This window comes from Ranitomeya variabilis, chromosome 5 (assembly GCF_051348905.1).
Source record: "Ranitomeya variabilis isolate aRanVar5 chromosome 5, aRanVar5.hap1, whole genome shotgun sequence".
In the NCBI taxonomy this organism is placed as follows: Eukaryota; Metazoa; Chordata; class Amphibia; order Anura; family Dendrobatidae; genus Ranitomeya; species Ranitomeya variabilis.
In genome coordinates, this window is record NC_135236.1 from 56988193 (window position 1) to 57003769 (window position 15577).

The 15577-nt window shown below is 41.3% G+C and overlaps 1 protein-coding gene across 2 annotated transcripts in view; it reads right to left on the reverse strand.

Moving 5' to 3' along the window:
* Positions 1-4099: 4099 nt before the first annotated feature.
* The window catches only part of LOC143774448 (intercellular adhesion molecule 5-like), a 67545-nt gene continuing 56067 nt past the window's right edge, over positions 4100-15577 (reverse strand). Inside the window, exons 5-8 of one of the 2 annotated variants that reach the window (XM_077262055.1) lie at positions 14201-14458; positions 12176-12436; positions 11194-11460; positions 4100-4288 (exon numbers count right to left, since the gene is read on the reverse strand). In XM_077262055.1, the coding sequence (XP_077118170.1) occupies positions 4197-4288; positions 11194-11460; positions 12176-12436; positions 14201-14458 (878 nt within the window). In that variant the 3' untranslated portion in view covers positions 4100-4196. The remainder of the gene's footprint in view (positions 4289-11193; positions 11461-12175; positions 12437-14200; positions 14459-15577) is intronic. The other variant, XM_077262056.1, reaches the window with a different exon arrangement.

The following is a 15577-nucleotide window of genomic DNA, read 5'->3' on the forward strand; positions in this document are numbered from 1 at the left end:
CAGCACTAATGCTGCACAAGGAAAAGGTGGCTCTTTTAATTATGCTCCTTGTACACGCTGAAGTTAACACTTATAAAATGTGTCCCCTCATACCGTTAAACCGTCCCGGAGGTGGGACTTTCCTTCGTAATGAGACGCAGCACAGCCGTCATTCATACCCCCTTGGTGACGGGCGCCGCCTCCTCAGCGTTGTTTGAATCTGTCCCGGAGCCTGCGCTGTTATGTTAAACCTTGGGCATGCGCAGTTAGCACTGCCCATCTTCTGACATCATTTGGTGTCAAGCTGACTGGGCCTGTGCGGCCGCGCTGCCAAAAACACAGGTGCAAAAAATACCGATGAAGCAACCACTTTCAATCCACTGTTGGCTGTTTGGCATTTGTGCACAAAAAGATAAGAGATAATAGTCTGTGACTGTGAGCTTTTACATTTTTAATTCAAGTGTGGACTAGACTTTAATATGAGCTAATGTCGCCTACACAACTGTAAAGTGGAGTGTTTGGTGAACTTTATAAACTTTTTGTTTTTTTCGCAGAACAGACTACAGAGTGGGCTGCACTCACACAGACACCGTGCAGACAGCCGTGAACGGCGCTGCAAGGCCAAAAAAAGTTCCTCTATGTAATCCTATATAGTGTTTTTCCACAATCTAGCAGGATGCGGATGGAAAGCCACTAGTAGGATAAATTTGAAAAAATGTGCAGCAGGCTCCACTAATTGAAAAAAGGACAATGGAACAGTATGAGGCAGTGACGCACCCTGAGCTGACTACAACCGGCTGTGGCGGCAGAACAGACTACAGAGTGAGCTGCACTCACACAGAGACCGTGCAGACAGCCGTGAACATGAACAGCGCTGCAAGGCCAAAAAAAGCTCCTCTATGTAATCCTATATAGTGTTTTTCCACAATCTAGCAGGATACGGATGGAAAGACACTAATAGGATAAATCTGAAAAAATGTGCAGCAGGCTGCACTAATTGAAAAAAGGACAATGGAACAGTATGAGGCAGTGACGTACCCTGAGCTGACTACAATCGGCTGTGGAGGCAGAACAGACTGCAGAGTGAGCTGCACTCACACAGACCGTGCAGACAGCCGTGAACAGCGCTGCAAGGCCAAAAAAAGCTCCTCTTTGTAATCCTATATAGTGTTTTTATCACAATCTAGCAGGATACGGATGGAAAGCCACTAATAGGATAAATCTGAAAAAATGTGCAGCAGGCTACACTAATTGAAAAAAGGACAATGGAACGGTATGATGCAGTGACGCACCCTGAGCTGACTACAACCAGCGGTGGCTGCAGACCAGACTACAGAGTGAGCTGCACTCACACAGAGACCGTGCAGACAGCCGTGAACAGTGCTGCAAGGCAAAAACAAGGTTCTCGCACAGCGGTTGCTAAATTAGCCTGGGTAAAGCACAATGAAGCAAATCGCTATCTCTAAACAGGCCCTCAGTCAGAACACAGCGTCCTGTCCCTAACTGAATTTACAGCAGAGTGAACCCAAAATGGCGGCGGCGACTTTTAAACTGTATCATGACATCATTTCAGCAGCCAATAACAGCCATGCCAGTAGTTATATGCCTAACATACAGAACAGGATGTGCCCACACTTCTAATGATTCCTCATTGGCTGAATTAAATTAAGCTGGCTCTTTGCATTATGGGAACTTCCGATTCCGGTATCCGATATACTGAAAGTATCGGAACTCGGTATCGGAATTCCAATACCGCGAATATTGGCCGATACCCGATACTTGCGGTATTGGAATGCTCAACACTACTGGTGACATTATACACATGAGCTCTGTACAGAGTATACAGTGTATACTGTCAGTGTACAGTTAACACACTGACTCACGAGTGACGTCTCTAGCTGAAGTCTTTCATCTTTGCTTTTCTTTTTAATCCAGCGCAGACCGCCATCATTTCTTCCGGCATCATGACTCACCGCCTCCAAAGAAGGCACATGCCCAACCCTCGGCAGGCAAGGTCATGCTCAGAGTATTTTGGGACCACATGGAGTAGTATTGATGATAGCAAAGGGCACCATGATCACTAGGGTATTTTCCAGATGATGATGGCCTAATTTTCGAAGTCACAAAGTGGCTTTTGGAGGAACCTGTCAACTTCTACAAGCGAGGTGTTTACAGATGGGAGAAGTGTGTGTCCCTAGGTGGCACATATGCAGAGAAGGACTTATAACTGTGCCAAGCTTCATTGCTCTCAGTCCACAGGAAGTGGGTCAGGGGAAATCTTCAATGAACGCCCCTCTTACTGTATGGAGAGGTGGTGGGGGAAGCACAAGGCCTAATATGTAAGGTATTTGCTCCCCAAGTAACCTGCAGTCCAATTACAACACAGCCATTTTAATATTCAGATCCAGACCGTCCTGGAGACCCGAGCCCCGGGGTCAGACATATAAAAGCTGGATTACTTGAAAGCTGGGGGTCTGTCGGTGCTGATTGTGAGCCATAATTCATTTCTCCTCTTCCCAAGGAAACAAAAGAGCAACTGGGTTTTTTCTGTTATTTCTCCCTTTTTCATATTACAATTTTTAGCATATTTGTGTGTGGTTTTCTTTTTAGATCTTTTCTTGTAAGCGTTGTATATTTTTATATTAAAGTGGAACCTGGAACCAAAATACAGTATATGGCGCCGGAACACCACAGCGCCACTTATAGTGAGCTGAGCTGCAGTACCAGAAAACGGCCACTACTCAGTGTATGGAGCTGTGGTTTTCCAGATCACTGGGACATCTATTCACATCACAACCACTGGCAGAACACTTATAGATACATAAACCATAAATATCTCCCAGCAGAGTATCACAAAAATATACTTTTTTTTTTGTGTCACTTAAAGATACTGTGTCGTCAGAATATGACCTATTGTTATATCAGGTTTTTGTGTTACACATATTTTTTTTTTATCTTGACAATGTTTTTCTTTTATATCATAATCTTTATTAAAAGAAAAAAAGGGTAATCTCGTAGTTTTCACACCAACCACTGGGGCTACTTTACACTGTAACTTCCTGTCATTTCAGGAAGAGTTTTCAGAAGTCTCATTCATTAACAGCAGAGGCAGAATTACAATGACAAGTAACACTTCTATACACAGCTGAACACACAGGATCCACCTGTCACAATTGGTAATGCCACAGCTATCCTCCTCCTCCTCCCTTCACAATGACCTTCACACATGCTCATTAAATGCTTCAATACAACAGATAGGGTCGGAATCTGTACCTTGTGACTATGTACACGTGTTGTTTCCTGAAACTGCAAATTGCAAGATTTCTATTTTTTTAAATAGATTGTGTGTGAGGAAAATAAAAAAGCAAAAAAAAAACAAAAACGTATATTTTACACAAAAAACTTGATGTACACAATTTAGTAATTTTTTGATGAAACATTCCCTTTGAGAGGAAAGGTAAGGAAGGGCACATCTGTAGATTACCGCAGAAGCCGAGCCAGCTGAGTTGTTTGGTGTTGCAATATTACACTGCCACCTAGTGGCCCCAGGGCGTCTGCTGTCTTAGGCAGCAATATTTAATGTAGTATCTCCCCGCTGCCCTATGGCAGCATTAGACGTGGCAGACACTGACCGTCCTCTTCGCTAGGAGGAGCAGTGCAGGAATGAGCCGCGGGAGTTAATAAAACAGTCACTGTCTGGCGCTATCTGCAAACGATGCAGCTGATGCACCAGATACTGACACTCTTCTTCATCAGGACCTCACCGTGCATGTATTGTAGCGCTCGCACTAGATCTCAAGAACTAGAGGCAGATCACTGACAGGAGAGTGACCTGTCAATCACTGACAGGAGACAAGTGGTGGGCGTGGATGAGAGGCAGCAGAGCCGTAAATGAAGTGCCCGCCCCCGAGGTGCTGGTGGCTCATTTGCATAACAATAGATTTCTCCTAAACCCAGATTTCTAAACTAAAGCTATGGGTGCAATAAGTATTACATAAATGCCATTAGTTTGGGGGTATAAAATCCAGATGACAGGTTCCCTGTAAAAATATATTTACAAAAAATGTAAAGTTTGTGATCCCAACCTGTGAAAAAAAAACATGCAATAGATTTTTGGAAATTTGTTTTAATTCCTTCAAATTCAGCATTTGTGACTTAATAAACCACATGGAAAAGTGACAATTCTCTGGACGTTGCTGTAGATGAGGAAGAAATGTTCATAACAAAGAGAACATGAGGCCGGTGGGCAGCAGCAGAGCGAGGACGGCGGTGGCGCTCACTTCCACTCTGTGTCCCGAGTTCTTCTTTTCTGAAACAGACAGCAACAAAGTTTATATAATGGCATCAATTATGTCATATAAATGTCCTTAAATGGGAAATTTCAGTCATTACTGATACTGACCATATGGTTTACATTATCTAATTTTTTTTTTTTTATATATAGATTTTGGGAGGCAAATTTTGTGGAAAATTCAAAATTTTACTTCTGTCATGGTTTTGGGCATGTCAATAGCAGCATGGCCCAAATACACTTCAGATGGCCCAGCTTGTCGTCCATTAGTTATGTCATACTACTATCATTACACGTACAGGACTTATTGTCGGTAATAATAATTTTTTGTGAAAGCTGCCACCCTTCTCCCCAATGTGTGATCTAACTACTATGACCCCCAATATATATATATATATATATATATATATATATATATATATATATATATATAGATATATATAGATATAGATATAGATATATACAGTACAGACCAAAAGTTTGGACAAACCTTCTCATTTAAAGATTTTTCTGTATTTTCATGACTATGAAAATTGTACATTCACACTGAAGGCATCAAAACTATAAAATATGTCTTATATTCTAGGTTCTTCAAAGTAGCCACCTTTTGCTTTGTTGACTGCTTTGCACACTCTTGGCATGTGTATATATATCACATTGTTGTATCAAAGCCTGGTTAAATGAGGGTAGTTTTCCTCCAACTAGAACTGGTGCAAATCAATTCACAGGACCGTATCCAGAGGCTCCGTCAGTAATTTGTGGCCACCGGACAAGAGCCAACAGAACTACTTCTTACCTCCCTGCATCTGTGGTTCTTCAATTTAGAGGGCTATGTAGGGGGCTATTATACTATTTGGAGGGCTATGTGGTGGCCATTATACTGTTTGGAGTGCTTTTGGGGGTCATTATACTGTTAGAAGGGCTATGTGTGAGCCATTATATTATTTGGAGGGCTTTGTGGGGGCCATTATACTGTTTGGAGGGCTATGTGGGAGTCATTATACTGTTTGGAGGGCTATGTGGGAGTCATTATACTGTTTGGAGGACTATGTACTGGCCATTATGCTGTTTGGAGGGCTATTGGGGATCATTATACTGTCTGCGAGCAACTATATAATGTGGAGGCTCGTGTTGTGTTCATCATACTGTGTGGTAATGTTCTGCTGCAAATATGCTGCTTCGAGGGTTGTATGGGGGGGGGCTATTGTATTGTTTGGAGGACTAATGGGGGCCATTAAAAGTATGGAGGGTTGTGTTGGTGTCATCATGCTTTGTGGAGGTTTGTGCTGGAGCATCATACTGTGTGGAGGTGTGTGGGAGCCGTTATAGTGTATGGAGGGCCACTGTACTTATAGAGGGGTCTGTGGGAACAATCATATTGTGGGTTCAATCGTTCTGTCTGGGGGACATTATACGCTATGGAGGGCCATTATACTGTATGGAGGACTGGGTGGGCCATTATATTGTGTGGAGGGCTGTGGAGGTCACAGTGGAGGCATCATGTTGTGTTAGGGCCACCATACTATGCAGGTGGTTGTACTGTAGGGTCATCATAATTTGCATGTTGAGGGTACTGTGTGGGAATTCACTGTGGGGGTATCTTTCTGTGTTTAGGGGGCACTTTTGGTGGCATCATAGGTAATGGGGCAATGAAAGGGTAATCTAGTTGCTTCAATAAGAGGAAAATCATTTTGTAAGGGCTGCAAAGTTGTGAGTTATGCTCTCCTGTGACCCCGCCAAATATTATTTTTTCTTTGTGGTGGGGCCCCAAGTAGGCCTTCTGCTATGTGACCCATGGTTTCTTTGTATGCCCCTGACATTGTGCCATCAAAAGAAGAGCCTCAAATGCCGGAAGGTAGGAGGTAGTTCTCAGGGCTCCCATCCATCAATCACAGATTAATGACATAGTCAATAGACCGGGTCCAGCAAAATCGGTTCCCACCAGCTCTACCTCTGACCCAAAGGAGGGTAAAATCCACCCTGGTGCTTAGATAATTCCCATCATAGACAACAACTGTGATATGTAGAATGAACCAGTGGTCACACTTAATGAATGAGGAAGGTGGAACATTCCATGGATTTCATGCAGGTATGAAGTAAGAATTGTAACGCGACCATTCACAATGGGTGGGTTAATAATAATTCTGTTCAAAACTGGAAACTGAGTGACGACTAGTGCCTTTAATTGGATGGTGCATCCTAGACCATACTTGTAGAGTCTTCTCATGTCAAAAAGAGTATCTACGTACGTGTGACGTCTCAACCCTACTGTCTCCACCTTCTCCCTGTGCCCTAAATCCTGCAAATTACAGCCAGGAATTCAGGCTTGAACTACAGACTTTGTGCTTAGGTGATTGTCAAGAAGTTCTTCTTTCAAGTCCATTAACAAGGAAATGTTATGTTTGAAAACATATAATATGCATCTAATTACTATTTGTCACACTAACTATTTTAGTCGACCAACATAGCTTTGATAAAATGGAGATAATTTTGATGTTGGCCTCACCAGCCTTGGACCTTCATTACTCTATGTTCTGAAATTTTGAGTTTTGTTAGAAATCCCAGTGCTCTCCTAGATGTCACTTTTTTGTCAGAGATTTGAGGAAAAATAAATAATTTCATTTTTTTTTTAAATAATAGAGACACAACTTCAAATGACCACATATAACAAAAATATAAGAAAAAAATAACCCTCCCATCAAGTGTTTTAAATTACAAAGATCATCATGCCACCCATTAATTTAAAAGGGACTGTGCAATGTTCCATTTTTTGTACCCAAGCTATAATCAGAAAAATCTTTTTGTTGTTATATGTCTTTTTTCATATCACAATTTTTATTAAAACAATAAATACATTTCTAATCTTGCAATTTTCACACTGACCACTGGGTCTTTTTTAAAATCATACTTCCTGTCCTTTCAGGAAGAGCTTTCAGCAGTTTCCTTATCATCAGAGTCAGGATTAAAATACCTCTATACACAGCCGGTAACACAGTATCCACCATTAACAATAGGTGATGTCACAGCTCACCTCCTCCTCCTGTACAATGACTGATAACACCTCTATATACAGTAGATAACACAGGATCCACCATTCACAATAGGTGATGTCACAGCTCACCTCCTCCTGTACAATGACTGATAACACCTCTATATACAGTAGATAACACAGGATCCACCATTCACAATAGGTGATGTCACAGCTCACCTCCTCCTCCTGTACAATGACTGATAACACCTCTATATACAGTATATAACACAGGATCCACCATTCACAATAGGTGATGTCACAGCTCACCTCCTCCTCCTGTACAATGACTGATAACACCTCTATATACCGTAGATAACACAGGATCCACCATTCACAATAGGTGATATCACAGCTCACCTCCTCCTCCTGTACAATGACTGATAACACCTCTATATACCGTAGATAACACAGGATCCACCATTCACAATAGGTGATGTCACAGCTCACCTCCTCCTGTACAATGACCGATAACACCTCTGTATACCGTAGATAACACAGGATCCAGCATTCACAATAGGTGATGTCACAGCTCACCTCCTCCTCCTGTACAATGACTGATAACACCTCTATATACCGTAGATAACAAAGGATCCACCATTCACAATAGGTGATATCACAGCTCACCTCCTCCTCCTGTACAATGACTGATAACACCTCTATATACAGTATATAACACAGGATCCACCATTCACAATAGGTGATGTCACAGCTCACCTCCTCCTCCTGTACAATGACTGATAACACCTCTATATACAGTAGATAACACAGGATCCACCATTCACAATAGGTGATGTAACAGCTCACCTCCTCCTCCTGTACAGTGACTGATAACACCTCTATATACAGTAGATAACACAGGATCCACCATTCACAATAGGTGATGTCACAGCTCCCCTCCTCCTCTTGTAAAATGACTGATAACACCTCTATATACAGTAGATAACACAGGATCCACCATTCACAATAGGTGATGTCACAGCTCACCTCCTCCTCCTGTACAGTGACTGATAACACCTCTATATACAGTAGATAACACAGGATCCACCATTCACAATAAGTGATGTCACAGCTCACCTCCTCCTCCTGTACAGTGACTGATAACACCTCTATATACAGTAGATAACACAGGATCCACCATTCACAATAAGTGATGTCACAGCTCACCTCCTCCTCCTGTATAATGACTGATAACACCTCTATACACAACCGATCGATAACACTGGATCCAACACTCAAAATAGGTGATGTTACAGCTCACCTACTCCACCTCCCTTCACAATGACCTTTGGAAATGCTCATTAGATGCTTCAAAACAAACTATAGGCTCTGGATCTGTTTATTGTGGCTAATGTACTTGTGTTTCCTGAAACAGGAAGCCAATGTGAAAATTTCAAGGTTCCTATTTTTTGTTTTTAATACAGATTTTCATATGGAATCCCCCTCCAAATAATATTTCTCAAATAAAAAAAAAATATATATATATATATATATATATATATATATATATATATATATATATATAGAACACAAAAATCTGATGTAAACCATAGATAATTTTCTCATGATAGCTTCCCCTTAAGGAAGGGTGTGTTAAAAAATGGGAAGGTTCCATAGAAAAATTAAAAAGGGGCCTTGTGAAAACCACCTAAGTTTTAAACACATGGAAAGAAGGAATTGGATTCATTCCTCATGACTTTGTTTGGGGGATCTGTTGAGTTGGGGATTCCTTGTACCGGTTCTCCACAATTTTGGTCTGGACTTCCATTTTCCAGAATTCCCACAGAAGACTCTTGGTCTGCTTCCTAACTTACATTTGATTATCGTAAGTCACAGGTTGTTGATTTTCTTGGGGTAAAATGATCTTTTGGTTTCTTCATAAGATCATCATTCTCGGCAGCTCATCGTCTCGTGTAAACAGGACCTGTGCTGCCGGGAACAAGGCAGCCTATTGCAGATCATCCGGTGTGCATCATTAAGCATGGTCTACAGGCTCCGATTAGTAAATAATCACCAATTGGCAGTAGTTTCATGCTGCTAATCAGTTTCTCTAAATCCACTCTACAGAAGCCCACCTGGTTGTTATGGTGGACCACTGATGGACAAGCTGTGAGGAGCTTATTTTCAGGGGACTACACTTTTTTCACTTTCAGATGATAAGGGTCCTTGGGCAAATTAAAATTTGGGGAAGAAAAAATGTATTAATCCCTTGACACCCCAGTTGGATGTTGATCCAGAAGATCATCCGGGGGCGCAATGCAGAGTATGGAGGATCAGTATCAGTCCTGCAGGCGAGTATGATTTCTTTTTTTCCTCCCTTAATTATGGGTTACCCATTATAAAGGCTCCAAAGCAAATCTTCCCTAATACATGTAGATCAGGAGAGCAGACTGTCAGTCATTACATGTCTCACACTGGTAACGCCCCCTTTCATTTCAATTACAATAATCTCTGGAGGCAGATTCTCAGGGAGATCTATCTCCCACCCATAGATCTTAACAGCTCATTTAGATAAGAAAAATATGGATTTCTTTGGAATAAAATATCAGATCGCAGATATCAAGCTATCATTTTCTTCAACTTTCTATAACATACATACATGCCAATATGAACGGCTTAGGAGGATTGATCTTATCTAACGACAGGTTCCCTTTAACCTCTTACCAACATATGACGTACAAGTACATCATATGCTGGCTCCCTGACTTTGATGCAGGCTCGTACATCGAGCCTGCATTTTTTCTCCGCACATAATGACTGATTTAATCAGCCATCATGTGCCTCTAAAAGCCGAGGGTGGAATGCAATAAGAAGTGATCAAAACATTGTGTCTACCCCCAAATTGTATCAGTAAAAACGACAGCTCAGGGCGCAAAAAATAAGCCCCAATGAGCCCCATATCCCAAAAAATGAAAACATTACGGATCTTGGAATATGGCAACGAAAGCAAAGGTTTTTGTTTGTTTTTTTTACAAATTTTTGATTTTTTTTTTTCACCAATTAAATAAAAAAACTATACATGTTTGGTATCTGTGTACTTGTACTGACCTGAAGAATCATATTGCCAGGTCAATTTTACCATGTAGTGAACATCGTAAATAAAAAAAAAAAAAAAAAAATTGTGGAATTGCACTTTCATTGTAATTTCAACGCATTTGAAATGTTTTTCTCGGTTTCCAATACATATATAGTAAAAGTAATGAAGTAATTCAAAAGTACAACTCGTCCCTCACAAAAAAGCCTTAATTCGGCTATATTGATGGAAAAATAAAAAAATTATGGCAAGAAGGGGAGGGAAAAAAAACAAAAAGAAAAGATGAAAAACGGCCATGGTATGAAGGAGATTATAGTCAAGTTCCCAGGACTTCCCAAGAAAGCCCACCAAAAATGCTCAGGAATGCCCACAAAACAGCATCTTCGTAAGGGATTTTGCTAAGGAATTTTGCCCTTCTTGATCGCAGGATTGTCATGACAAAATGGAAAGAATTGATTTGCTCTATTTTTTCCCGTATCATCACAAAGTGGTATATTAGTGGCTATGGAGATAGAAAAAATAGATATAAGTTCTTGCTCTTGGAATGCAGTGATGAAAAAAACAGCAATGAAAAAATTGTTGTGTAATGATTCAAACAATCGGTCATTTTCCAATGACACATTCTCCTTAATAGAAACAATATTTGACCGGGAAGTCTCATCCATTAGTAGATGGAATGACAGTGAGTATGAAGTAGAGGATGTGTCGGCTCATGATATTATATGTAATATTAGTATGGATGATGATGATGGTGATGATGTCTAGAAGAGGGGAGTTTCCACGTTATGGAGTCCTTGGAGGCTGTAGGCCTCTCGACTTTTAATGCCATGCACTGTAGGATAAGAGTAGGCATGCCATTACCTGTCACGGTAATCTCCTTGGTCATTGTGTGGTGCCCATGTTTATTTTGAGAAGTACAGCTATAACCTCCGCTATATTCTTTTTGGACCGCCAAAATAGTAACGACACTGGAATCATGTGAGTAAAATACACTGGTGGTGGGTCTCGGGATTTGCCAGCTATAGGTTGGACGTGGTACGCCTTGTGCCACACAAGTCAAGGTCAAGTTTTCACCTTCCGGCACACTTGTTGATGGCTTCACGCTAATACTTAATACTTTAGGCTTGACTAGAAATAAACAGTAGATCACATAATATTAATAATGATTCTAGCGTTGTCGAGATATGTATCACAGATAATATAGTGTAGGACCAGGGCATAGCATTAGGTGGTGTCAACATAAAAACACCATAATAGTTTGGGGACAAAAAGAGAAATGATCCAGCTGGAGGTGGAGGCAGTTCAGACTTTGTGGAACTTTATTAGACAACTAAAGCGATAAATAGTTCTTCAAAAAGAAAAATCTTTACATGAAGTCTTACTCATAATCTGAGATCATGAGTAAGACTTCATAGTTGAAACGCGTTGAACCTCCTCACTGGTGTGCCAGGTGTTTGCTATGTAAAGATTTTTCTTTTTGAAGAACTATTTATCGCTTTAGTTGTCTAATAAAGTCCCACAAAGTCTGCACTGCCTCCACCTCCAGCTGGATCATTTCTCTTTTTGTCTTCATTTGCTGTGGGCGCTCACCCTGAACCGTGCTGGGCGTTGGCAGGTCTGGGGATTTCGTCTAAGACCGGTAAGCTGACTATATTCCTTTTTTCTTATAATAGTTTGGGGCCCCATTTACAGATTTTACACTGGGGTCCAAGAGCTTCAAGTTATACTTTTATGTTAGTACTTTATTTGTTTGTGGGCTTTACTTCGGTAGCTAATAAAAGCCCTAGGGAGCCCAGCTGACCATTTTTGATTGGTTATGTCCTAGCTCTTGGCTTATTTTTACCTGCAAGTATGATTTGCCGACTCCGAGTGACCGTCCCATGCTTATTCTGAGCAGTGCAGGAGTAATTCCCTTCGTGTTTCTTCTTTATGCTCCATATTTTGATTTCATGCTTGTTTGGAGACAGTTCTACCTCACTGTTTAGGTTGGGCCAGGTCACAACGGGGTCAGGGAATCCACTGGTTACGCAGGACATAGTTACATTGTCACCTTCAAACACATCCATGGATGGTTTCACCGTGATGTCCGATATTTTAGGCTGAACTTTAAAAAGTAAAAATAAACACAAAAAAATGTGTTAATACATAAAAGGAAACTGGGTCGGATTATCACGAGGACCAATATAGGTAAGGTAAAGAGACCACCACATGTGTCCTACCTTGGACTTCAAGGTAGGACCTTGTGAGATCCCATCTGGCTAATGGAAATACCTAGAAGTCCAACGGAGGACTATGTGAGGTCCTGTGTGGCTGATGGACGTAACTAGTAGTCCAACAGAGGACAATATAATATCTTATTTGGCTGCTGGAAGTAACTAGAAGTCCAAGGGAGTGAGATCCTATCTGACTAATGGAGCACCTAAACATCAAAGGGAGAACAATGTGAGATCCCATCTGGCTGATGGAAGTACCTAAAAGTTAAATGGAGGACCATGTGAGGTCCCATCTGCTTGATGGAAGTACCTAGAAGTCCAAAGGATGACCATGCGAGATCCCATCTGGCTCATGGAATTATTTAGGACTTCAAAGGTCAATGAGCCAGATAGGATCTCAAACAATGTACCATAAGTGGGTTGTCCAGGATTAGCAAAACATCCTGCTTTCCTTTTTCTCGTGTCTATGAACAGTGGCAGAAATTAAAATCAATTTCCTCCCTCTAATTGATTCCCTTAAAGGGAAAAGCGATTAAAACAGTGTACCGCCAAAAGGTATCAATAAAAATTACAGCACATCAAGCAAAAATAAAGCTCTCACGTAGTTCCAGAAATGGATGAATAAAAACGTTCTAGTTCTCAGAAAATGGTGCCACAAACCAATTTTTTTTTTACAAGGTTCACATTTTTTTAACCACTAAAAAATATAATAAACCTATACAAGTTTGGTATTGTGGGAATCGAACTGATCTGGAGAACAATGGTACCAGGTCATTTTTACTGCGGTGAAATACAAAAACAATATCAGAGTACATTATAAGGTAAAATTTCATCCAAAAAACTTATCCCACAACACACAAGCTTGCATAGGGCTACAGTATGTTGATGGAAAAATTATAAAAAATTATGACTCTTGGAAAAATAGGAAGAAATACTGAAAGCACAAAAATTACCCGTTCTGATGGCTTTGTTTTATTCTAAACTTTGGCATAAAAAAGGATTTTTATGAAGTAATTAAAGAACCTATACACTGCCCGCTCGTACATTGCTGCTGCTCCAGTGCTTCCTGTTGACCTTTACTGCAGTAATGTCATCCTCGTCTACTCATGTGACTGCTGCCTGCAGCCAATCACTGGCGATCTCATTAAGGCTGTATATGAAGGCATCTCTGCTGAGGCCAATGACCGCAGCGGTCACATGCATAGCTAAGTATGCTGATGGAGACCACCAAAGAGGCGGTGCTGGTGCGGTGGGCGATTTAACAAGTGACTCTATTTATTTTATACCAAACCATAGAATGCTCCTGAGGTCCATCTGGTGGTGACTGAAAGCAGCCATCTTTTACCTCTATGCCTCCAGCCATTCTCAACATATATAAAGAAATGGATTAGCATAGGATTTGGGGTTGAACAATGAAATTTTCCATAAAATAGGACACCTTCATTAATATTGCATCTCTCGTGAAGAATAAATAAGTAGAAGATGGTGGTTTGGGGGTAGTTTTTGAATACTTGGGAGCATTCAATAGTTGTCCTTCTCGTCAGAGACTAAACGGCCTGAATTTTGGGTTGGGAATGTTGGTACGTATATATATATTGCTGTGTTGCTCAGATGAAAACTGCACCCCATTTTCCGATCCCTATCCTGTAAGTAACCTGCTAGGACGAGCTCTTGCTCCAGACTGTGGTCTCCATGCACGTTACTCGCGGTGCATCGGTACTTTCCATGATGGTGGCTTTTCAGGCTTTTGATTGTAATCGTTGAGTTGTCAGCAGAGAATTGGACATCAGATGATGGGGGCTTCCATCTATAACTAGGAGCTGGTTCACCCACCGCTTTACAAGTCATCGTTACGGTGTCCCCATCATTGTGCAGGGGTGGATCCACCTTTATGTCTAATACTTCCGGCTTGTCTGAAAAAGGGAACAAAAGATCAATGAAGATATTGCAAGATGACTACATGAAAAGAGGTGGATGCAGAGCAAAGGTCGTGTGTGGTTATGCACCACTTGTATGTTGGATGAAGACAGTACATGCTCCACACAAGCCCAAAAAGTCAACAACGTGCGCCACGCACACATACGGTCAATGTCATACACATGTCTGTCATACAAAGGATACATAACGTTCATACACTGAAGACCTGCTGTACATGTATAAGAGTGGTGGACTGTTCTGCTCCATTCCTACCCCTGAAGACAACAATCGCGCCATGTGTGAAGTGTTATGCTGTTATATATGTAATGTGAATAGTGATGTGTGTCTCTTATATTGATAGACAGTGATAAGATGCTTGGTGTACATTGTTGGTAGTCAATTGACGTCAGAAGGATAAGATACAGTTAATAAATATGGAACTAGCCCACAGTGGGAGGGGACTAGAGTTATTAAAAGGGGGCACATCCTGGTAATAAGTCTGATAGGGAAGTGCAGTAATAAGGTGAGGTCTAAGTGCAGTGGGCTGCTAGGGCCAATATAAACCAATCATTCCAAGCAGTGGAATCCTGAGCGTACGCTTCTGTCATGTCTGGATCCCAATGTCTGGCATAGAGGCTGCTGGGCATATCGAGTCCTCTGATGTACAGGGAAAGATGTAGATGGAAGGTAATGGACCCCGGGTGCACTGCTGAAGGGGACAGGACATTCCTGAGTCTGACTGAGTCAGTGGGCTTAGTCCAGAACGAATGAGTGGTAGGGTTGAAAATGCACAAAGAACAAGTGCAGTACATGAGGAGGTTACATATAGGACAACTGGTTCAGGACCCAACAAGAAGGGGGGCACTGCTAGACCTAATATTAACCAACAGGCCAGACCGCATATCAAATATAAGGGTTGGGGGTCACTTGGGGAATAGTGATCACAAAATAATAAGTTTTCATGTCTCCTTTAATAAGATGTGTAGTAGAGGGGTGACAAGGACACTAAACTTCAGGAGGGCAAATTTCCAACAGATGAGAGAGGATCTTGGTGCAATTAACTGGGACGATATCCTGAGACATAAAAGTACACAAAGAAAATGGGAGACGTTTAT